General features: G+C 35.5%; 3 protein-coding genes across 3 annotated transcripts in view; 1 reads left to right on the forward strand and 2 right to left on the reverse strand.

The window, feature by feature from the left end:
• jakmip3 (Janus kinase and microtubule interacting protein 3) overlaps window positions 1–3,282 on the reverse strand; it is a 93,117-nt gene extending 89,835 nt beyond the window's left edge. Inside the window, exons 1-4 of the mRNA XM_056469791.1 lie at window positions 3,199–3,282; window positions 1,451–1,519; window positions 902–1,360; window positions 586–687 (exon numbers count right to left, since the gene is read on the reverse strand). The gene's annotated coding sequence lies outside the window, so the exon portion shown is untranslated. The remainder of the gene's footprint in view (window positions 1–585; window positions 688–901; window positions 1,361–1,450; window positions 1,520–3,198) is intronic.
• Window positions 3,283–3,537: 255 nt separating this feature from the next.
• Window positions 3,538–15,666, forward strand: bnip3 (BCL2 interacting protein 3). The gene is made up of 6 exons (XM_056469795.1): window positions 3,538–3,627; window positions 6,196–6,364; window positions 6,468–6,546; window positions 7,459–7,565; window positions 8,357–8,506; window positions 13,165–15,666. Exons 1-6 carry the CDS (start codon window positions 3,585–3,587, stop codon window positions 13,205–13,207), a joined length of 591 nt encoding a protein of 196 aa, XP_056325770.1. The 5' UTR covers window positions 3,538–3,584; the 3' UTR covers window positions 13,208–15,666.
• A 3,708-nt stretch (window positions 15,667–19,374) lies between these two features.
• ppp2r2d (protein phosphatase 2, regulatory subunit B, delta) overlaps window positions 19,375–25,057 on the reverse strand; it is a 38,079-nt gene continuing 32,396 nt past the window's right edge. Inside the window, exon 10 of the mRNA XM_056469174.1 lies at window positions 19,375–22,868. Coding sequence (XP_056325149.1) covers window positions 22,589–22,868 — 280 coding nt within the window. The 3' untranslated portion in view covers window positions 19,375–22,588. The remainder of the gene's footprint in view (window positions 22,869–25,057) is intronic.

Consider the following 25,057-nt stretch of genomic DNA (forward strand, 5'->3'; position numbering starts at 1 on the left):
GGATTGAACATAAAACAATCAAGTTGTCCCCAAAACAAACTCAAGAATTGTGTTGATTCAGCTCATTTATATTAAATAAGTTGTTTAAACAAACAGCAAGTGTCATTTTTTGAGTGTATCACATCAATATCAGGCAACCTGTACTTCAAACTCATTTCCAAAGTGACATCTAATCAAAACCCCAGTCCTTTTTACATTACTATCATTGCCTTTTCTCAGAACTTCCAAACACCTCGTTTGACACCTCAGGCTGATGATTGAATGCTCAAAAACCCCCAAAACAAAACAAAATCTCCATGCAGATTTCGTCATTGGTCGCTTGCATCCTAAATACAGCCTGTGATGCATCTCTGGCAGGCATTAGAAGAAAATAGACGTCAAGCAGCCTCGTTTGCGTCGCAGATGGCTCTCCAGAACATTTCAACAAACATCCCAGTGGGCAAAGACACAGTATTAATTCCTCCCTGTGCAAGCGAGGCTGTATAACAGCTAAAAAGCATCATCTGATCCTCATACTGACAGTTATGGAGGAGGATGGTTATCTGGAAACGACGCTGAATTTAAAGCACACGGATTGAGACTGACCTTAAGTGCATGATTGGAGTTGTGGTTGTTGTTGGGAGTCTGCAGTGTTTATCCGGGGAGCTGCTGGTCCTCCATCATGCCGTGTGATTCGCAGCACATGCTCTGAAAATACAATTGACACATACATGCTGTCATGTCTTGATTGAATTGCATGCAACAACAACAACAAAAAAATTAAGATGATGCACAGCAGAAGTGAGTCGCCTCTCAGCAATACTGAAGCCGGTAGTGATGGATCACCATGGAAAAAAAACAAGGAGGAATAGGGGGAGCTATTGCATGGTTGAGGAGAGATATGATTTTTTTTTGCACTTACCATAAACACTCCCTTAGCATCCCTGATGGAGAGCGAGGGGTGATGCTGGCGGAGGAGTGGAAATCACACACACACACATATGCACACACGCATGCATGCATACACACCAGTTCTGCGGGATGCGTGAAGCCTGGCTTGTATCCTATGATGGAGAGAGATACAGCAAAATAAGAAGAGACTGTAGCCGCCCGCTGGTCAGTGCACTGCTACTGCATCTCACAACATCACGTCATCATTAAATAACACTCAAGCTCTATGTAGGTTGTGTGTGTGTGTGTATATGTGCATTGATTTTTTTAATTTTTGTTTTTGGAGGCAGGATTCAGCTAGACCAGTTCATATGGGTGATGATGGAAACTGCATCATTGAGCACAGGCTTTGATAGTGCTGCAGAGTCAGATGTTATTTTTGGTGTAGAGCTGTGATGTATACTCCAGTCATACAGGGGGCGATGGAGAGCTCAAATGGGAAAATAAAAAATAAGATGAATGATGTTAAAGGTGTAGTGCCTTATTTATATTATTGTGCTAAATATTTTTTTATGCATACCTGCAAGTTTTGGGACAAAGTAGCAGTCCAAACATAAAGCATCACTGGTTGAGTAAATATCCACAGTCTCTGAAAAAAATCAAGAAGAATAAAAGAAATTGTGTTAGCATTGCATGTTCTTCTTTATTTTTGTCTGGTAAGAAAAAGATAAATTGTCATTAACTGAAATAAAAATAAAAAACTTAAATAAAAATAAAAAGTTTAAATAAAAAAAAAGAAACACTGCATTAATATACATATGGATAATTAAACAGCACTACAGTGATTATAGTAATAACTTGAATTATCTTTCATTTAATCTTTTTAACTATTTTTTTATTCTAGTATTTTTGCTTTGTTATTGTTATTAATTAATTAATTTCATTTTAGTTTTGTTTAGTCCTTTTAGTTTCGTCAATAAGTAAAACATTTTTGTTAAAAAAAAATTAGGAATGTATTTTAGGGTAAAAATAAATGTAACAATTTAAAATCATTAAAATTTTATATATATATATATCTTGAAAAATATCTAGTAAAATATAAAATATTATTTACTGTCATCATAATAAAGATAAATCAGTTATTACTATATATATATATAATTTGTAATAACTGATTTATCTTTATCATGATGACAGTACATAATATTTTATATTTTACTAGATATTTTTCAAGACACTATTATTCAGTTTAAAGTGACATTTAACTATGTTAATTAGGTTAACTAGGCAGGGTAGGGTAATTAGGCAAGTTATTGTATAATGATGGTTTGTTCTGTAGACAATCAAAAAAATATGTATAGCTTAAAGGGGCTAATAATTTTTACCTTAAAATGTTTTTAAACAAACAATGCTTATTTTTATTTTTCTCCCCCAATTTCTGTTTAATGGAGAGAAGATTTTTTTCAACACATTTTTAAACATAATAGTTTTAATAACTCATCTCTAATGACTGATTTCTTTTATCTTTGTCATGATGACAGTAAATAATATTTGACTAGATATTTTTTCAAGACACTTCTATACAGCTTAAAGTGGCATCTGATGGCTTATTTAGGATAAGGTTAACTAGGCAGGTTAGGGTAATTAGGCAAGTTATTGTATAACGATGGTTTGTTCTGTAGGCTATCAAAAAAAATATAGCTTAAAGGGACTAATAATTCTGACCTTAAAATGGTTCATAAAAATCAAAAACTGCTTCTATTCTAGCTGAAATAAAACAAATAAGACTTTCTCCAGAAGAAACAGACATACTGTGAACAATTTCTTTGCTCTGTTAATTTTGTTATAGTTAATTTGTTTAATTAGTATTGTCATTTGTATTGTCAGTATTAAACATTTTTAAGTTTACATTTGTTTAGATTTAACCTAAACTTATATGTATGCCTATATGTATGCCTATATGTGTATATATGTGTGTGTATATATATATATATATATATATATATATATATATATATATATATATATATATATATATATATATATATATATATATATATATATACATATACATACATACATACATATACATACATATATATACATACATATATATACATACATATATATACATATATATACACACACACACACACACACATACAGTACCTACATTTAGGTTTAGGTTAAATCTAAACAAACGTAAACTTAAAAAAAAGGTTAATAGTGATAATACTAATGACAATACTAATTAATCGAATTAATGATACAGTTTAATTAAACATACAAAAATAATGTAAAAAGAGTTTTACAGATAAGATCCCTGACCTGGAAAAGGAATATGCTCAATTTGGCAACAATTCAGAGTAAAATTGGTTCAATCTGGCAACCCTTGTGCCAGTGTGCCAGTATTGTTGTCATTCTGTTTGCCCTATATTTACATCCATAGGACAGCCGCATGTTGCGTCACCACCAGCTGTGTGGATTCATGGAATAAAGATCCCGATCCAATTCTGTCACATGAATCTACATGCTGTTTATTGCGCTGGACGTGCAGAATATATATAACAGAGCGCTTTCTCATCGATAAACACCTCGTATTGCTCGTGGAGCGACCCATGTCTCTGGATAACACTGCGTTTCTGTACCCATCGACTAATTTTTAAGGATTTAAACGGAGGTGAATCGTCCTCTTGTTGGCGAAGGAAACAAAAATGTCGATTGAAAAGCAAAGCGTGTCTGAAGAAAACCTTCAGGGTATGTAGATATCAAAACAACTCAAGTTAACGCTCTTTTTGTGCACGCTTCTCCTCAAAACCGCCCAATGTTACCATGTAAATGCATGTGTGGGGCATATTTACAGCTACGTACGTATATTAGACGATGTTCTTTCATGTCAGTTTTTATATTCATATTGACGGTGTAAAATATGACAAGATGAAGCAGGTGTCTGTGGACAAACCACAGAAATGACGCATGTGATCCGCAATAATAAACACTGACGCGAAGCGAACTCCGAATCGTTCATGAATCATAGAGTCGAATCTCTTAAACAGCTCGACTACAAATTGGACGGAGAACCGACTCTTTTGAACGCATCAGATTTGGAATCATTTCTGTTGAATATCATTGAATCGCAGTGAGTCGATTTAACAAACAAATCCGAGAGGCTTTAAATGATGTAATAACCATCTCCTAAACGGATAAGAATTTAATTTATTAAGCTTAAAAGCACGCTAACGTATTGAAATACAACATACAATAAAACAAATAAACGTAAGGAAACGACATGTTTGGTTATTTGTGGTCAGCCAGCTCATATTTTAAGTAAATGTGAATGAACACTATACAGACACAACATTGTATGTTATAATGTAAGCTTAATAATTAAACATAGAAATCATTTGGGGTATGTATGGGACCACCGCATGACGCAAAGAACCATTAAACCATTGTAACCCGTTCTTAGAAACGAACCGCCTGAAAGAATCGATTCACTGAAAGGAGGCGGATTCCGCGTCTGAATTTTACAGAGGTGGGGATTGAACAGCCTGTTTTCATTGGATGATGTGAGAAAAAAAAAAATGACCCGACATAATGAGTTATTTATAGCCAGAGCTTTGTTTATTTTCCTCAGGCTCATGGGTTGAGTCTCAAGTGCAGGCATGTTCTGTGTTTATCTGGATTTTCTGGCTGCTGTGTCATGATCACTGATTCATTCCCAGCCCAGTTCTCAATGTCAAGTAAATGCAATATTATACACAGGTTATGACATGTTATTATGCTTGCAATACTTTTATTCTCAGGAAAGATAAAGGCATGAAAAATGCTCTACATTTCATGAACTGCCACAAACGTTTGCTTTTAAAGGGAGAGTTCACTTAAAAAAAAAAGTTATATTACATTGACTCCATCCAAGATGTTGATAACTTAGTTCACTAATGAAGTTTTAGGAAAATGTGGTCATTATTGAGATATAAGTCTACAGCTACCAGAATTTGAGAGTTACAAAAATACATTCAAGCCAAACAAAATAAATACTCATGTATACTCAACCTCTCTGTATACATTGAGGCCTTATGAGGTGAAATAATTTTTTTGCCATTTAAAAAACTACTTTCAACTGCTTCTAGATTTTAATGAAAATACATCAATAGTTTCCAGGCCATCTAGAAAAAAAGTTACAGAATTTCATTTCACCAGTCATACCATTTGTGAATAACCCACAAAAGTGAAAAATAAATAAATAAATTCACCTCAGTAATGATTGTAATCAAGATTTTCCAGCAATTATGAATAAAAATCATTGTAAAATGCCTTTAGTTACTCATTGTTTCTTTGTTGTGCTTACAGTAACCTGATAAATTTTATTAATGTCAACACCAACTGTTTATATTAATGAATAAATGGTATTTATTGTTGTACTGTTGAGTCCCAAAAATGACACTATGGCTGCGTCCGAATTTGCCTACTACTCAGTAGGTACTGCATTTGAATTTGAATTTAGAAAAGTACATTCTATATAGTATGAATGTGAGTAGTATGAATGGAACATCCGCCATTTGTCATTATCATGTGACCTCATGTTGAATCGAATATTCCAGACAGCTGTTTAAATACAAGGACCATATTAAATATAAATGTATTTAGCGAGTGTTATCATGGAATAACATACCTTGGAATATCACGACTGACCAATCAGAATTGAGTATTCCAAACAGCTGTTTAAATACAAGGACCTTATCAAATGTAAATGTATTTAGCGGTTGTTATCATGGAATAACATGCCTTGGAATATCGTGACTGACCAATCAGAATTGAGTACTCCAGACAGCTGTTTAAATACAAGGACCTTATCAAATGTAAATGTATTTAGCGGTTGTTATCATGGAATAACATACCTTGGAATATCGCGACTGACCAATCATAATAGAGTATTCCAAACAGCTGTTTAAATACAAGGACCATATTAAATGTAAATGTATTTAGCGGTTGTTATCAAGGAATAACATACCTTGGAATGTCATGACTGACCAATCACAATCGAGTATTCCAGATAGCTGTTTAAAAACAACTACCATATTAAATGTAAATGTATTTAGCGGTTGTTTTCAGGGAATTACATACCTTGAAATATCGTGACTGACCAATCAGAATTGAGTATTCCAGACAGCTGCTTAAATACAAGGACCATATTAAATGAAAATGTATTTAGCGGTTGTTTTCAGGGAATAACATACCTTGGAATATCGCGACTTCCCAATCAGAATCAAGTATTCCAGATAGCCGTTTATTAACAAGGATTTTATTTGGTTCTTCCCACAGGTTCCTGGGTGGAGCTGCATTTTAATAATGGAGGAGGCAGCACTTCTAAAGCAGCCACGGATGAACAGTCTGCCAGCACGGCCCCGAGTGGAGACCTGGAGAAGATGCTTCTGGATGCTCAGCACGAGTCGGGTCGGAGCAGCTCCAGAGGAAGCCTACCATGCGACAGGTCAGCACAAACACTTCAAATGTAATGTAAGATTACAAGATGTTTATTTTTTTTATAGGATGTGCATGGTGAAATAAATCAAATGAAAAACATTTTTTACCAGTCCTCCAAGATCCCAGACCCCTTTGCACTTGCGCAGGGGCTCCGAGGTCCACAGCTCTGGAGAAAAGAACAGCTCACAGGTAAATATTAATAACATTTGTTTTTGTTCCTTGTATTTAAGAGGATACTTCACTCAAAAATGAATATTCTGTCATTATTTATTCACCCTTGACTTGTTTCAAACCATTTGTTTGTACTGTTGAACATAAAAGAATATATTTTGAAGAATGTACAAACATGTAACCATAGACATTCATATTAGGAAAAAACAAATACTACGGAAGTCAATGGGTAGCAGTTTCTAAAATTCCTCAAAAAACTAGTTAAGTGTGAGAAAATTGACAGAATTGCCTTTTTCTTTGAGTAAACCATCCTTTAAACAACTTTTTACTTCTGTTATATAGGATTACATGTAGATTACATTGTAACATCCAAGTATGTCACAAGAAAAAAAAAAAAAAAGTTTGAATAATTTAAGTATTTAATTTAAAGTAGTTGTTTTTAGGCACTTTAAAAAGCTTTCATATAGAGATAAAACATTTATAAAGTCAAGTTTGTAAGGCAAAATGGAACGAAATGTTGTGTATCACAAAACCACATTGTTCAATAAACATAAGCATACAAATGTACATAAAAGAAGCTTTCAAAACCTATACATAACTAACATGCTGTAATCTAACTATACATACAGTATACTACACTGTAAAACATGCAGGGTTCCTTACAATTCTTTCAATTAATTTAACGTAGTAGTTTTTACAAATTTAAGTGGATTGAATATAAAACAATTAAGTTGAAAAAAAAACAATTGTGTTGTTTCAACTCATTTAGTTTGAACAAGCAACAAAAGTCATTGTTTTAAAATGCATAGTTAACTATACACATGACTTTGTATTACTCATTGCCGTTTTCCATAATTTACTGACATTGGCATACTAATAACATATTCTGACATTTCAGTCACCCTAACTTTATTTTTGGTCCGATTCAAGTCAGAGGAAGACTATTTGGAGAGGAGAAAAGAGGTGGAGATCCTGATGAAGAAAAATGCTGACTGGATCTGGGACTGGTCGAGTCGCCCAGAAAACCTGCCACCCAAGTACATAAACCTAAAAGAAATGTACAGTGCCTATAGAAAATCATCATACCCATTTAAAATAAGACTCGTCATAACCTGCAATAAAATCACTTCCCAAATAAATACCAAATTTTGTAGCCTTCTCCTAATCTGTGCCTTTCTATGACTTTATCCCGAAGGTCTTTTGAAAGCAGCGCGTAATGTGAGTAAAGGTATAGATTTTCACAGGGTATGATGATTTTCTGTAGTCAGTGTAAATGAACATGCAGTTGAAGTCAAAATTATCACTCATGTGAATGTATTTTTCAAATATTTCCCAATTAATGTTTAACAGAGCAAGGACTTTTTCCACAGTATTTCCTATTTTTTTTTTTTCCTCTGGAGAAAATCTTATTTGTTTTATTATGGCTAGAATAAAAGCATTTCAAAATTATAAGCCCCTTAAGCAATTTTTTTTTCTCGATTGGCTACAGAACAAAACATCATTGTACAATGACTTGCCTAATTACACTAATTAACCTACTTAAGCCTTTAAATGTCACTTTAAGCTGAATACTAGTATCTTGAAAATTATCTAGTCAAATATTATGTACTGACATCATGGCAAAGATAAAATAAATTATTAGAAATGAGTTAAAACTATTATGTTTAGAAATGTTTTAAAAATCTTTCTGTTAAACAGAAATTTTGGGCAAAAATATACAGAGGGGCTAATAATTCAGGAGGGCTTATAATCCGAACTTCAACTGTTCATGAACTAATATAATGTACCTTGATCTGGGCACAGCAGTAAGTGAGTGTTGTGTTTGCAGGGAGTTTCTGCTGCGGCACCCGAAGCGCTCCAGCACACTCAGCATGAGGAACACCAGTGTGATGAAGAAAGGAGGAATCTTCTCTGCTGAGTTCCTAAAAGTCTTCCTGCCCTCTCTGGTCCTCTCACACATCCTCGCTGTGGGTCTCGGGTGAGCACATTCAAGCAAGCCAAAATTACACATTACATATTTAAGCAAGCCAAATGAACGGCAAAATGAAACGTCTCATATTTGACCTACATACTAGTAATATAGTTACTAATATTATACATTTATTTTACTTTAAAGCTTTGGTGTTTAGATTTATTTAATGAAAATAAATAATGAAAATACTTTTTTATGGCTTTAGCTTATAAATAGTCCTGGTTGTCTCTTTAAATTGAAGTAAAAATAAAATAAATAAAATAAATAAACAAATAAATTAAATTTGACAAAATAGATAAAAAAAATTGTGACATATATATATATATATATATATATATATGTGTGTGTGTGTGTGTGTACGTATATAAATATATAAACACTACCTGACGTTGCGCTTGACTTCTAGTTGATCATTTGGAAGTGTCAGAAGATAGATTTTCCTGATGAATCATCTCTTGAACTGCATCCCAATCATCACAAATACTGCAGAAGACCTACTGGAACCTGCATGGACCCAAGATTCTCATAGAAATCAGTCAAGTTTGGTGAAGGAAAAATCATGGTTTTGGGTTACACTCAGTATGGGGGCGTGCGAGAGATCTGCAGAGCGAATGGCAACATCAACAGCCTGAGGTATCAAGACATTTGTGCAGTCCATTACATTACAAACCACAGGAGAGGGCAAATTCTTCAGCAGGATAGCACTCCTTCTCATACTTCAGCCTCCACAGCAAAGTTCCAGAAAGCAAAGAAGGTCAAGGTGCTCCAGGATTGGCCAGCCCAGTTACCAGAAATGAATATTATTTAGCATGTCTGGGTAAGATAAAGGAGGAGGAATTGAAGATGAATCCAAGAATCTTGATGAACTCTGGGAGTTCTGCAAGAACGCTTTCTTTGCCATTCCAGATGACTTTATTAATCAGTGATTTGAGTCATTGCAGAGATGTATGGATGCAGTCCTCCAAACTCATGGGAGTCATACACAATATTCATTATTTTGACTTTATATTTTATATATGACTTTATATTCTATACTGCACATATTTATGTTAAGTGACAAGACATTTTGTCTAAGCAAAGTCAGATCTTACTGTCCTAATGAAAGAATTAAAAATCAAGGCATGATCATATTTTATTTTGGTAAAATAAGCGTAATCTAGACGCCTTCGCCTTTCATATAAGCCACTTCTGACACCAAATGATCAATTAGAAGTCAAGTTATTATTTGTTGTTTCTAAAGCTTGAATAAGTGAGAAGTCTTTTGCCAGGTAGTGTATATACACACTCACTACAGGGCTCAGTATATACAAGTACAGTTGAAGTCAGAATTATTAGCTCCCCTGAATTATTAGGCCCCCTGTTTATTTTTTCCCCCAATTTCTGTTTAACGGAGAGAAGATTTCTTCAACACATTTCTAAACATAATAGTTGTAATAACTCATCTCTAATAACTGACTTATTTCATCTTTGTCATGATGACAGTAAATAATATTTGACTAGATATTTTCAAGACACTTCTATACAGCTTAAAGTGACATTTAAAGGCTTAACTAGGTTAATTAGGTTAACTAGGCAGGATAGGGTAATTAGGCAAGTTATTGTATAACGATGGTTTGTTCTGTAGACTATCCAGAAGATATATAGCTTAAAGGGGATAATAATTTTGACCTTAAAAAGGGATTTAAAAAAATTAAAACTGCTTTTATTCTAGCCAAAAGAAAACAAATAAGACTTTCTCCAGAAGAAAAAATATCATTAGACATACTGTGAGAATTTCCTTGCTCTGTTAAACATCATTTAGAAAATATTTAAAAAAAGATTTCAAAGGGGGTTTAATAATTCTGATTTCAACTGTACATCCCTCACTAATCGCTCATTTAAATGTATAATTTCTATAGGATGCTTTACAATATTATATTTGTGCATATACATTAGATTAGTCAGTACTGAAGCCAAATCTAGAGCTAATATGATAAAGGTCCAAAAATTAGTAGTCCAAATTTGTGTCAGGGAAAAATATTAAATAAAAATATAAAATACAAAATAAAATTAAAAAAAGAGGGCAAAAATCAAGAGAGAAAGGAAAAAAGATTTTGTTGAAATGAATTGTTGAAAATTTGTAATTTTTTTGCAATATTGTGCATGAATTTAGTATATTATCTTTCTATTTCTAAAGATGTTCGGTGACTAAAATTCTTTTAATAAATAGTATTACTGTTTAATGTTTTGTTCAAATGCACCAAAATACAGTTTATTGCCTTTATTCACTGAGAAATTGCAAAAAAATATTCATTTTCAAAATGGGGTATACTCAATTAAGCTGAGCATTATGTTACTATTGTTTTGTGTACATGTGGATGGTTTTTAAATGACTAAAACACAACAGCCACACCCTATCAACCACAAAGCAATGAGGATGTACATTGTTTTAAGCCTCATGTTAATCTATATCTGTATACTAATAGCAGCACATAAAGGAGTATTTTTAGTCTAGCTCATGTGGGTCAGCAATGGATGCTCTCTGCGTGCTGGAATGCATGCTAGCGTACTCTACAGGGGTTAGCATGACTTAGCAGTTTTCCACTGATAGCTCACAGCTCTGCTGACACTAACACAAGTCCACTGATTTACAACCACTTTCAAAAGCAGCAGGAGAATGGAAAAATGAACCTGCAGGAGAAACATAGAAGAGATGAACAAATACTACAGATTAAGCTAAAATAGGTGGTCAAAATTATTAGCTCTTTTTAAAATATTTCCTAAATGATGTTTAACAGAGCAAGGAGTTTTTCTCAGTATGTCTGATAATATTTTTTCTTCCGGAGAAAGTCTTATCTGTTTTATTTCGGCTAGAATAAAAGCAGCTTTTCATTTTTTTGTTAAAACCATTTTAAGGTCAATATTATTAGCCCCTCTTTGAGTGTCTACAGAACAAACCAACGTTATATTTAGTCAAATATTATTTACTGTCATCATGGCAAAGGTCAAAGAAATCAGTTATTAGAAATGAGTTATTAAAACTATTAAGTTGGGCGCTACGGTGGTGCAGTGGGTAGCTGGATCGCCTCACAGCAAGAAGGTCGCTGGTTCGAGCCCCGGCTGGGTCAGTTGGCATTTGGTATGGAGATTGCATGCTCTCCCCATGTTTGTGTGGGTTTCCTCCAGGTGCTTCCATTTCCCCCAAAGTCCAAAGACAGGTGTTACAGGTGAATTGGGTAGGCTAAATTGTCCGTAGTGTATGTGTGTGAATGAAAGTGTATGGGTGTTTCCCAGTAATGGGTTGCAGCTGGAACGGCATTCACTGTGTAAAACATATGCTGGATAAGTTGGAGGTTCATTCGGCTGTGGTGACCCCTGATTAATAAAGGGACTAAGTGGAAAAGAAAATGAATGAATGAGTGAACGGTTATGTTTAGAAATGTGATATAGTATCAGTAGTCATGATCAAAATTCATCAGATAGCAAATGATGTCAACACTGGCACCATTTCAAATGGCACCATCAGCCTTCATAGTACTTCTCCAAGCCTAGACTCTGCAAGGACTGTCCACTATGAACTGATGCAGGATTGGCATGAGGGTGCATTAAGGGCAAATCAATGGTGCTTTTGAGCACCAAACTGACAAATGAGATGCCTTATAATATTGTGTACTTAGCAGCTGCTAGAAGACAGCAATCTTCATGACATTCATTCATTCATTTTTCTTCATCTTTGTCTCTTTCAGGGTCACCACAGTGGAATGAACCGCCAACTTATCCAACATATGTTTTACACAGTGGATGCCCTTCCAGCTGCAACCCAGTACACGGAAATATCCATACACTCAATCACACACATACACTATGGCAAATTTAGCTTATTCAATTCACCTACAGTATAGCACATGTGTTTGGAGTGTGGGGGAAACTGGAGCACCAAGAGGAAAGCCAAGTGAACACGGGGAGAACATGCAAACTCCACACAGAAACGCCAAATGGCCCAGCCGGGACTCAAACCAGCAACCTTCTTGCTGCGAAGTGACAGTGCTAACCACTGAGCCCCCGTGTCACCCCCATCTTCATGACACTTTTATTTAATTCTCTAGTTCCTTTAAAAATGACTGCGTAAACTAACTGGAAGAGGGGCATGGTTAAGAATACTGTGGCTGAAGCAGTCTAAATGACTTCAACAGAGAAGGACTGCTTCTCCAAAGGCATAAGCAAATGCACAGACTATGATTGAAGATTACCTTAACTTTTTTTTTTTTCAGTGGATTAACTTGTATGGTTTAATTGTTCACCTAAAGAATAACAATGTGTGCTAGCAAAATAAACATTGTACATTTTGATTTTACACTGACTTTAAACAGAAAAACAGATAGACAGGGTCTTTAATCTTAAACTATTTGGAACTTTTCAAGTACTGGGTTGCGGCTGGAAGGGCATTCGCTGCGTAAAACATATGATGGAATAGTTGGCGGTTCATTCCACTGTGGCAACCCCTGATAAATAAGGGACTAAGCTGAAGGAAAATGAATGAATGAATGTTTAGAAATGTGTTGGAAAAAAAAAATCTGCTATCCGTTACACAGAAATTGGGGTAACAACTATACAGGGGGGCTTATAATAATGACTTCAACTATCAATGCATCATGCATACTGAATGTTTTGTGTGCTCTTTGTAGGGTGTACATCGGAAGGCGTTTTACTAGTTCTGGCACCTTCTGAGGGAGCAGGAAAAGCCATGAGAGAGAAAGACAAATCTCACGTCCGCACATCCACATCCATCTCAGCTGCTTATCGTGATTCAGAGCTCATGTAGACGCAGAAAGGACGAGGTCACATGACACACTTCCTCTGCCTCGCTTCCCCCTCGTGTATTACAACTGGCCTTTCCCATAATTCCTCCCATAATGCCAGTGCATTCCAGGGAATGCCATGCTATAGGCTTATAAGCACACGCCTGCTAGATTTAGATCTCATTCATTTCGTATTTATTCGTACCAAAATATTACGAGAGGATCATAAAATAAGAGGAATTAAGTGGCTGCAGGAGCTCCGGAAACGTGAAACTTCAGACTGTTAACTGGGAGGAAATCTGACTTTCTGCCCCACACTGTAAAAACAAATCCATAAATTAGCAGTTTTCTGAATCTTGTGTTTTCCCCATTTATTTATGGTTTTAAATCCCATAAGGGCATCCTTCTGATGACTTTTAAGCTTAAAAAGTTGGAAAAGGTTACTTTTATTAACATTTTTTTAATAGATTAAAGTGATTTGTTATCTGGGTTGGTGTTGTACACATATCGGTCACTTTATTATGTACACCTGTCCAACTGCTCGTTAATGCAAATTTCTAATCAGCCAATCACGTAGCAGCAACTCAAGGCATTTAGGCATGTAGACGGGGTCAAGACGATCTGCTGCAGTTCAAAGCGAGCATCAGAATGGGGAATAAAGGTGATTTAAGTGACTTTGAACGTGGCATGGTTGTTGGTGCCAGACGGGCTGGTCTTAGTATTTCAGAAACTGCTAATCTACTGGGATTTTCACGCACAACCATCTCTAGGGTTTACAGAGAATGGTCTGAAAATAAGAAAATATCCAGTGAGCTGCTGAGGTCAGAGGAGAATGGCCAGACTGGTCTGAGCTGATAGAAAAGCAACAGTAACTCAAATAACCACTTGTTACAACCGAGGTATGCAGAAAAGCATCTCTGAATGCACAAAAAGTCCAACCTTGAGGCGGATGGGCTACAGCAGCAGAAGAACACATCGGGTGCCACTCCTGTCAGCTAACAACAGAAAACTGAGGCTATAATTCACACAGGTTCACCAAAACTGGACAATAGAAGATTGGAAAAACGTTGCCTGGTCTGATGAGTCTCGATTTCTGTTGTGACATTCGGATGGTAGGGTCAGAATTTGGAATCAACAACATGAAAGCATGGATCCATCCTGCCTTGGATCAATGGTTCAGGCTGGTGGTGGTGATGTAATGGTGTGGGGGATATTTTCTTGGCACACTTTAGGCCCATTAGTACCAATTGAAAATCATGTCAACGCCACAGCCTACCTGAGTATTGTTTCTGACCATGTCCATCCCTTTATGACCACAGTGTACCCATCTTGTGATGGCTACTTTCAACAGGATAATGCATCATGTCAAAGCATGAATCATCTAAGACTGGTTTCTTGAACATGACAATGAGTTCACTGTACTCAAATGGCCTCCACAGTCACCAGCTCTCAATCCAATAGAACACCCTTTGGATGTGGTGGAACGGGAGATTCGCATCATGGATGTGCAGCCAACAAATCTGCAGCAACTGTGTGATGCTATCATGTCAATATGGACCAAAATCTCTGACTAATATTTCCAGCATCTTGTTGAATCTATGCCACTAAGGCTTAAGACAGTTCTGAAGACAAAAGGGGGTCCAACCCGGTACAAGAAAGGTGTACTAATAAAGTGGCCGGTGAGTGTATATTACGGTACAACAACCTTGTAATGAACTGCCAGTACACTTTGTTATTTTAGACCCATTTCTCTATATATTATTTCTTATACATTATTAAAATGTGAATAAAAGTCACCTTGTTAAACTGCAGAGTTGAATTTTCAACACCAAAAGTCGACAGATTAAACTGAAAACACAAAATACGGAAATACCGTTAATTAACAGATATCTTTTACAGGGGTTTTATTTATTGAAAGCTAAATCTTTATATTTAATATACTGGACTTGACTTACCTCGCCAAAAGCACAGTCAACACCAAATAAAAACCATTTGCTTTGGGAATCAGGCTGCACACACAGTATTACACAAAAAGCAACCACCCCTAAGTAAACACTACCACAATCTACCAAATCAGCACTTATCTGAATGTCAATTGAAATCAAAATATACTTCAAGGCTAGCTTGAGAGATTTCATCAATGTTGAATGGAGTTTGCTCACCTGAACTGCAGAAGTTCTTCGTTTTTTTTCCCTGAACGGTCAGGGTTCCAGCCCAAAGATTGCCTTATATCAAAACTGTCAATGAATCAGGCAGGAGAAAAAGGGAAATTGTGTAAATCTGTGCATGTGTGTTTTGTAGTGTTTAGAAATCGTGTTGTGTACGTGTTAATTTAGTGGTTTTGTATCAACAGAGGGAATCAACTGAAATAAATGTCTGCCCGCTATATAGTGCTTCCTTTGGATTTGTCTTGCTTTTTTGAAGAAATGAATGCATGAATTAAACAATGACTTCAACAGATTAAAAATGACAGTAAATACATGTGTAATGTTGCAGTATTATATTAGTGGTAACACTTTACAATAAGGTTGTATTAGTTCATGTTAGTTAATGCATTTACTAATGAACAATGCATTTATTACAGTATATGTTCATGTTAGTTAACGTTAATGAAAATACAGTTGTTCATTGTTAGTTCCTCTTAACTCAGTAATGTTAGCGAGAATTACTTTAGATGTCAATAATGTATTCGTAAATGTCGAACTATGATTAATAAATGCTATTGTTCATATTTAATGTTAGCAAATACATTAACTAATGAAACCTTATTGTAAAGTGTGACCATATTAGTATGCATATACATTCTATTAATCAATACTATCCTGGGAAACAAATGCATCTCATTTTGTTGAGCAGTAAATCAATGTATTAGGCTGATTTCTAAAGTATCTTGTGACACTGAAGACTGGATGATGCTTAAAATTCAGTATTGAGTTGGTAATAAGTTGTTTATAAAGTCAAGGCTGAAATTATTCATACCCCTGGCAAATTCTGACTTCAAGTTGGTCTTCAAATGTAAATAAAAGCTGAGCAATACACATATAGTTTTCCACAATGATGCCTCTTGTACATCATCTTATCTTCTGGGGGAAACCAGTGTCATTTCCAGTCCAAAAAATCCCCCAAAAATCAGCTTGAATACAAGTAACCAAGTCATTATTTGCCAGGGGTATAAATAATTTCAGGCTCGACTGTATGCATAAATGATTCACCCACGCAAATAAAAGTGCAAGTAGCATGCAGTGAACACCCAGAATGTGCATTATACCACAGAGAGCAGTGCATGGCATGGTGGACCACTAACGCTGCATGTTTTGGATTTCTCCTTTTGTCTGGCACAGCCATTACAATTCTTTTAGTCTCTACTAATGAGCTGATGATCTGAATCAGGCGTATTTGGTAAGGAGACCTGGAATATGTGCAGTGCTGGTGGTCCTAAATGAACATGGTTGAGAAAAACTGGCTTAAACCATAATGTAATGCACTTGACATTTAATATGGAGTCTGACAAGTTGGCCATGTTCAGAGTAGGTCTAGTAATGTTCCCGCTCTATGTGTAGTGTAACAAAGCTGCATACATACAGTACAGTATGCTAAAACATTTTAAATGCATTATAAATTGCCAATTGGAATTAAAATTCAAATGCTAACCCCACTAAGTGCAGCTCACAATTTTGATGGTGTAAACCTAATGTTGTTGGTCAAATCCAGGAAGACCAGAACAATTTGCTGGGAGAACAAACTGTAAAGTTAATGTAATGTAAAGTGTATTTATATAGCGCATGTCTCATGTATGGCCACATACCCAGTGCACATCCCGATCAGCAGGGGGATCTCTACACCACCACCAGTGTGCATCATCTACTTGGACAGGGTTTCTGCAGGTTTCATCAAGTCAACCTTTAGACTATTTTAAGACCATTATGAATGAAATTTTAGACTTATACAGGGCTAAACACTACTGACTATTTCTAATGGCCCGGTTGGGCCAATTAATTATTTTTTCTTGCTTGCCACAAAATAAAATGTATATATTATGTCTACTCACCCTTCTGTAAATAGCTTCTTTGTGAATGGAAGATAGCATAAAGGGATATATTGCTCTTATTATCATGAGGAAAATGTGTAGTTGTGTTTAGTTTTCTTTCCCTGATTTTATTAAGATGGATTGTTGGCGATTGGAAGGATGTTGGCCCGATTGGACAGAAGAAAATTAAGACCTGTTTAAAATTATTTAAGACCTACAACACAACATTTCAGTAAATTTAAGACTTTTTAAGGCCTAAAATTCAGTTTTTGAAATTTAAGACATTAAGACTTTAAGACCCCGCAGATACCCTATTGGATGACAGCAGCCACAGGACAATGGGGCCAGTGCGTGCACCATACACCAGCTATTGATGGAGTAAAAAAAACAATGGTAGAGCCAATTTGGGATGGATGGGGATGATTGGGAGGCCATGGTGGGTAAGGGTCAATGGAGTAAATTTGGCCAGGACACCGGGGTTACACCCCTACTCTTTACGAGAAGTGCCATGGGATTTTTAATGACCACTGACAGTCAGGACCTCGGTTTAACGTCTCATCCGAAAGACGGATTTAAATATATTATTACTTTTATTATGCTATAATGGATTAAACTTATCAAAAATTACAGCAGAACCATTTGATCAGAAAAAATATTCATTAAAATAAATGCTAAGATTTAAAATTCTCTGTAGCACTAGCACCTTTTATATGTTAAAATAAAAAATGAATTGCTTTAAAGGCTGTGTGACTATATATTTTATAAATATGCAGAGTCAGATCATGTAATTTATGTAACGTTTATATTAATCAAATTAATTCTCCCCATTTTTTTCTCTCTTAAATTTTCTTTGGCAATTGTAAATTCGTGCTTCTGAATTTTAGGGACAAATGCATAGCAAAAAAACCCAGCAAAATAGATAAAAATAAATAATCTAAAGGTAATCCACAAGTGGTTAAAATAGATCACTTCAAATAAGTTAATCTAGATTAAATTGGCTACAATGTTCACAATGTAATTTGTAATCTGTAACAAACTACAAGTAATCTACGCACCACATCTATACTAAAAGCAGTACAGATGTTGTACTTAAAGCACAATAAACAGTATGCTAGTACTCTATTCTGAACATAGCCAAAATGTCTTCTAAAAGCCCATTCCCACCAAAAACGATAACTAAACGCCTTGAAATATCGTTCAAAGCATAAAGTAAATGGTCAGTTCACATATTTTTCCTCCCTGCTAATAAAGATTACAAATATTGACAGCCAATCAGAATCTAATTCCTTTAAAGAGAGAAAATTTAGTACATTTGTGCGAGCACATTTTATCATTCTTAGAGTGAATGGGTCTTTTGACTACCTGAACTCTTTTGAATAAGCAACCCGATCTCACGAGGAAACGTAGCTTTTACGTATTGTCAAAAAAGTGGCTGATTCGTACGAATTAATACGATTTAATTCATAGGAAAATGTTAGATTTATAAAATAGGTGTAACCCTAAACCCAGCCTGATCTCACGACGAAACGTAACTATTTTACACTGTCAGTTTAGTGGCTAATTCATGTAAAAATTTACAATTTTAAAGAGGCGATGTGCTACCAAAACCAACCTCTAAACCCAACAGTCATTGGGGGATAAGTGATTCATACTAAATTGTCATGAGATAGTGTTGCCAAACCCCACCCCTAAACCCAACCCTGATTGGGGGATGAGTGAATAGTACTAAATTTTACAAATGAGATTGTATGAATTCATGCGGATTAGCCACTAAATCAAAAAGTTACGAATTACCATGAGATAGTGTTGCCAAACCCCACCCCTAAACCCAACCGTCATTGGGGATGAGCGAATCGTACAAATTCATGCAGATTAGCCTCTTAAAAAAAAAAAGTTACGAATTGCCATGAGATAGCGTTGCCAAACCCCACCTCTAAACCTACCCCTAAGTGAGAGATTAACGACTCAAACTAAAATGTAAGAATGAGATCATACAAATTAGCCACTGAATCAAAAAGTTACGAATTGCCGTGAGATAGCATTGGAATAAGTGTTGGGCAGTGTGTCGATTCAGATAAACACAATTAAAATTTTATTTAACTTTGGTCAAAAATAATCAAACAAGTGTACACTTTCACAATGTTAGCATCATCATCATCATCATTTAACAAGGAACAAGGTCTGTGAGTACGCATCTGACCTGTCGGTTCCCAGATTTAAAGAGCGTCACAATCAGCTATACAACAACTTTTTTGTATTCGTCAACCGTTACGTTATGTTTGTCATCAGTTTTGCAGCCGCATGTCAAAATTCAGCAGCGCGCAAACAGCATGTTGTCATCGGTTTCTTTAAACCGATAAGAAATCCGTTCGGATCAGATCATTTTTCTTGTATTTTTTTGCGCAACTTCGATTGACTGGAGGAAAGTCAGTTTCGTCTCAAGAGGCACTCGACACTTCGCTTTCGATTTCAGTGTTTTCTACGATGACCGTATATATCTCGTATATTAGTGTCCAAATACTACACTGAAAAAAATACATTGGATTTACACTTTTTTTTTTTAACACAAGTGGTTGCAAACTATTTATATAGGCTGAATTTAAACAAATTGAGTTGAACATTACTACATTTAATTTGTTTGAATTCAGCCCATATGAATTGTTTGCATCTACTAAAAATTAAGCAAATCCAATGAATCATTTTTTTCAGCGTAAGCCGCTCAAACCACAGCAGCACATGAACGGATAAACGGAGTGTTAAAAGAACAAAAATAATAATGCATTTGGGTAAAAGTCAAATGGGAATCATCTGAGGGTTATAACAAACAGACTTAAGGCGGTAGAATCCCTTTACAAAGTAAAAACGGGGAAAAAAAAGAAAAACAGGATCTAAAGCGAAACAGACGGCAATACTGACGCTCATCATGGCCAACGTCCTCAATCAAACAGTGCAACTGTATATTCAAGTAGTACAATATGGAGATTTGCTTCCCAATCCGCACATTATGAGGGAATTTCAACATTTAAACTGTTTCATTTGATGCTTTTCTCTTTAAAAAAGGTACCACTTTATAATTACACACCATTAATCGTTTACTAAGCATTAGCAATTAGTTAATTCATCATTTGTTAAGCATCACCATTAAAAGACAATAGTAAGAAGTTTACAAATACAGCTACAAATGCTGTATTCTTGACTTAAATTTACATGCAAAATGTGTGTGTTAATCGTACTTTCATACTTAGTTAATGATTAATTTTTTATTACTAATTTAAGCAGAGCATTATTTACAAACCATTTGTATTTAAGAGTAGCTGGTGGTTTTTAAGATCAGATAATAAACTATTCAAATTAATATACATCTTATTATTCAGGCATATAGTAATGGTTACTCTGTATGTTCATAAATGTTTTATTAACACAACTGTTTATTAACACAACTATTAACTGTCTTATTAACACAACTTTAGTGTAGTTAATGTGTGATCTAATCTAAAGTGAGGACTATTTATGCTTTGTAAATCCCTTATAAATGATAATTAAAGGCTAAGCATCAATTTAAAAATACATCTTTGCAAGCTTATCTAAAACAAATTAGATTTTAATTGTCATTTATGAGGCATTTATAAAGCATGAGTAGTCCTCACTTTAGATTACATCCCAAAACTGCATGAAGTTGAGTTGTTAAAGCATTTGTTAACATACATAGTGACCATAACTCTATGCCTGAATAATAAGATATATAAATGTTGATTTGAATAGTTTATTAATCATTTACTTGCACATTCTGAGCGATCTTAAAAACCACCAACTACTTTTAACCACAAACGGTTTGAAAATAATGCGATACTTAATTTAGTACTGAAAAATTAATCATTTAACAGGCATCATAACCACCTGATTAACCTTTTATCCATAGGATATCATTATTATTTAACTGCTTGTTACTATTTATCAGAGTTGTGTCAGTATATTATTCAATCCAAACCTGCAAGTTGAGTTAATCAAGGATTTATTAACATGCAAAGTTAGCTATTAGTATATGCCTGAAGAATAAGATATATAAATGTTAATTGGAATAGTTTATTAATCATTTACTTACATATTCTGAATAATCTTTAAACATCAGCAACTTCTCTAAAATAACTGGTTTGTAAATGATGCAATACTTAATTTAGTAAAGATTAAAGTATGAAAATACAATCATTATGCACAATATATATGCGCTTATAAGTCAAAAATACAGCATGGTACCGGTTATAAAAAGCTTACTAACATCTGTTAATGTAGTTAATGCTTAACGAATAACCAATTTACTGTTGGCTAATGCTTAATAAACGATTTATAGTGTGTAGCTATTATAAAGTGTTACCAAAAATGGTTAAAATTCCCCCAATAATGCTGCCGATTTGGAGTTCAGCAGGATGATTTCACATTTTAACCACTGGCGCGCTCCTGATCTACATATGCAGATTACATGCAAATCTAGAACATAAAAAGATCACACATACCTGCTCATAATGTAAAAAACGCTTGTCGTCTTTGTAGTTATGTTACTTTTATTAAGTGGTTTGACACCAGATGGTGTAATATATAGATACAGTCAGTGAGTAGATATTATGCATGAGAAAACAAGAAAAAAATGAAGTATAAAATAAAAACAGAACCAAAATAAAAACGGAAAAAGAAACTGTCCACTGACCAAAAAAAAATGGAGACCTGTTTTTAAGTGCTAAAAAGGTAGAACGAGACGGCCCTGAGAGTCGGGCCGGGGGAAGGAATGTTGACAGGCAATAAACAAGCGCTCATGAAGGCCTGCGAGTACATACGATCGACAGCGGGACGATGCTCATCCTGGTGCACATCTGTACTTTTGGTCGTCAAATCATAAAAACGTAAGGCTCAGCCGAAAGACAAATACATCTGCAAAGTTGTTCGAGCATCTTAATGCTGATTCCGTTATTGGAGAGTTGGTCGATATTGGCCTTCGGATCTTTTTGAAGGGTTTGGGAGGGGATCATCAGGAATTATTTCAATTTTCCAAAATATACGGTCTGTCTTTCAACTTCCTGGTGTAAAACAAGTGCATCTCTTTCAGGACGACATCGCGGCCATATTTCCTATCCAGATTTAACGACTTAAACTTATCACTTGCAAAGTTTGAGATTTCTTGAGCGTCCTCCGACTTTTCGCTGGAGGAATCGGGGTGTAAGGGGATGTTTCTCTTTATTTTTTTCTTGATTTACATTTCTTCTTGGTTTTTAAATCACTTTCTCTCGTTGCTTAATTCATTTTGTCCTGGAATATATACAGGTTGTTGGTGGCGGCCACAGCTATGACGTTCTCTTTGGGGTGCCAGGCAGTGTGTAGGATCTTCTTGTTGAAGTCCAGGCTGTCGACGCTGATTTCGTCTTTCTTCCGCTTGCCGCCGGTGCAGACCTTGCGGGGTTTGAGCATGGCACGGGGTTTACTGCTCTCCCTCGACGCCTCCAGTGTGATGTCTCTGCGCGTGTTCCTGTCGAACATCCTGAAGAAGTTGTTGTAGGAACCCGTCATAATGGCACTGAGGAGCCCATGAGAGAGGAGAAGAAAAATTAGTGGTCATTATCGTTTAAGATTACTTTGGGTGCTTTCACACCTAGATGTTTGTTTGGGAACCAAATACATTTGCCCCCTTATGCTATGTCCAGACCGCATGATTTTAGCTCGCCAACAGGTTATGAGAAATCGCTGACAAATACCTGAAATCACAGGCAAATCGGTGCTCGATCACATGAGTAACAATCACACAGTGTGAACTATCAAAGACGCAATCTGAGAGAATCACCGATGAGTCGCACACACCCGTGAGATTTTTGGCATGCTAAATATCTGGAGCTGTCGGCGATTTAAATCATGCCATGTGAAATGTGTTCTGATTGAAGATAACATTCGGGATTACCTATAGCCAATGAGAGAGCAGCATTCACTAGTACGTGTATCTGCAGGCCAGAGGTCTATTTTCGGTCTATTTGGACTCAAGAAATTGAGAAAAAACTAGTGGAAATTTGGCATCAGTACCCTTGTCTTTCTGATGTGTGATCTGAGCAATACCACAACTGGGTCAAAAAAGAAAAAAAATTGAGGAGAAATTGCTAATTCCCTTCAAAACCCAGGTGAGCAATATAGGTGCATTTTCTACCCCACTAAAGGCTTCTTTCTTATTTGTTGTTAATAACAAAAGTTATACTAGGTGACCTTGTGTTGTTTCCATGTCACTTCTAGCGTCTGTTTGGTTGTGAGACGTAGTTTGTGGACCAAGACAAAGCTGTCGACAATTCTTCCTATTGCAAAGTCATGCAGTGTGAGGCTTTGTATGAGAAAGTCTTAACTCTGATTTATATCTGGTGAATATGCCTGTGCATGTCATCATTTAAAATAAAAGCGCACCTTCTAACGTATATTGTCTTATTTCTAATTTTCAAATTAAAACAACGAAGTATGACAGTTGAGCAGAATTCTGGAAAATATCCACTGAAACTCTGACCAATGTGAGGAGAGTTTACTTGCACGTGATTTGTTTGAATAATTTTGGTCTGTTCCGAAACTTTGCCGTGTGAAAGGGAACCACACCCGGAACATTATTGTAACTATTTTAATCCCCATTTCGGAATAAAACAATCGATCTACAGGTGTGAAAGCACCCATAATCTAGGTTAATCATCATTTTCGTTGTTCTTTTTTTATTACTTAAATCACACGTGTGCCATCGGTTAAACCAATGTTAAAGATTCGGAGAATGCATGATGTCCTTTATTTATCTTTATATATATGCACGCAAAGCTGGACTTTAAAAAGTGGACATTTTGAGCAAAAAAAACAAACAAACAAACAAACAAACAAAAAAAGTAATTTTATAAATGGTTTAAACACAGTTGTTTGGCAACAGTCTGTGAATACAAGCAGCTTCCAATGGTAAAAATGTATTAATTTTATTTTTTAATTTTAATTCTGCTGAAACACTTTGATTGACATTCTCCCTTTAAATGTGTCATTAAAGAGGGAAAGCCCCACCCACTAGTGACCTTCTCTCCCTCATTAAGTCTTGTTTTTGAATCTGCCACTATGCTGACACACAGCCCCTCCATCTTTTGAAAAAGTGCACCTCTTGTTTGAATTTAAAGATTCAGTCACCAAAACGGCACAATATGGATCAAAGCCTAAAAGGGTCAGTTTCAGAGAGTTATAAAACATTATTTGTGTGGTATTTTGAGCTGAAGCTTCACATACACACTCTTGGGCCATCAGAGACTTATTTTACATCTTGTGAAAGGGGGGCTGATATGTCCCCTTTTAAAGGCCTATGCAGACTATGATGTAAATCTGCAGATTTTTTTTACAAAATTCTGTGCAGAAATAGTAAAAATTGCCACCCTTTCTGTCTGTTTTATTTCTGTCATTTTATTTGTTCAAAACCACGTTTCCGACTCCACAATCATTTAATTTTAATATGTGATGGTCATATGTTAATCCCGCAATTGGGCTCCAATCTGCTCCAAAATGATTGATCCAAGAGTGACTGAAATGAACTCTGGAGCGGTTCAGTTGTAGTGAGAAAGCAATACGATCCAACAAAATATATTCTAGTGTATTGTGGTTACTTAATATATATATGGCTATAACAAGAGAGAATGATAAGTTGTGATATAATTTCTATTAGGAAATGTGCATTTCATGTCAAATACGAAAGTGAAAGCAGTGCTGCCTATTAAC

This window comes from Danio aesculapii, chromosome 12, assembly GCF_903798145.1.
Source record: "Danio aesculapii chromosome 12, fDanAes4.1, whole genome shotgun sequence".
NCBI classification, from domain to species: Eukaryota; Metazoa; Chordata; class Actinopteri; order Cypriniformes; family Danionidae; genus Danio; species Danio aesculapii.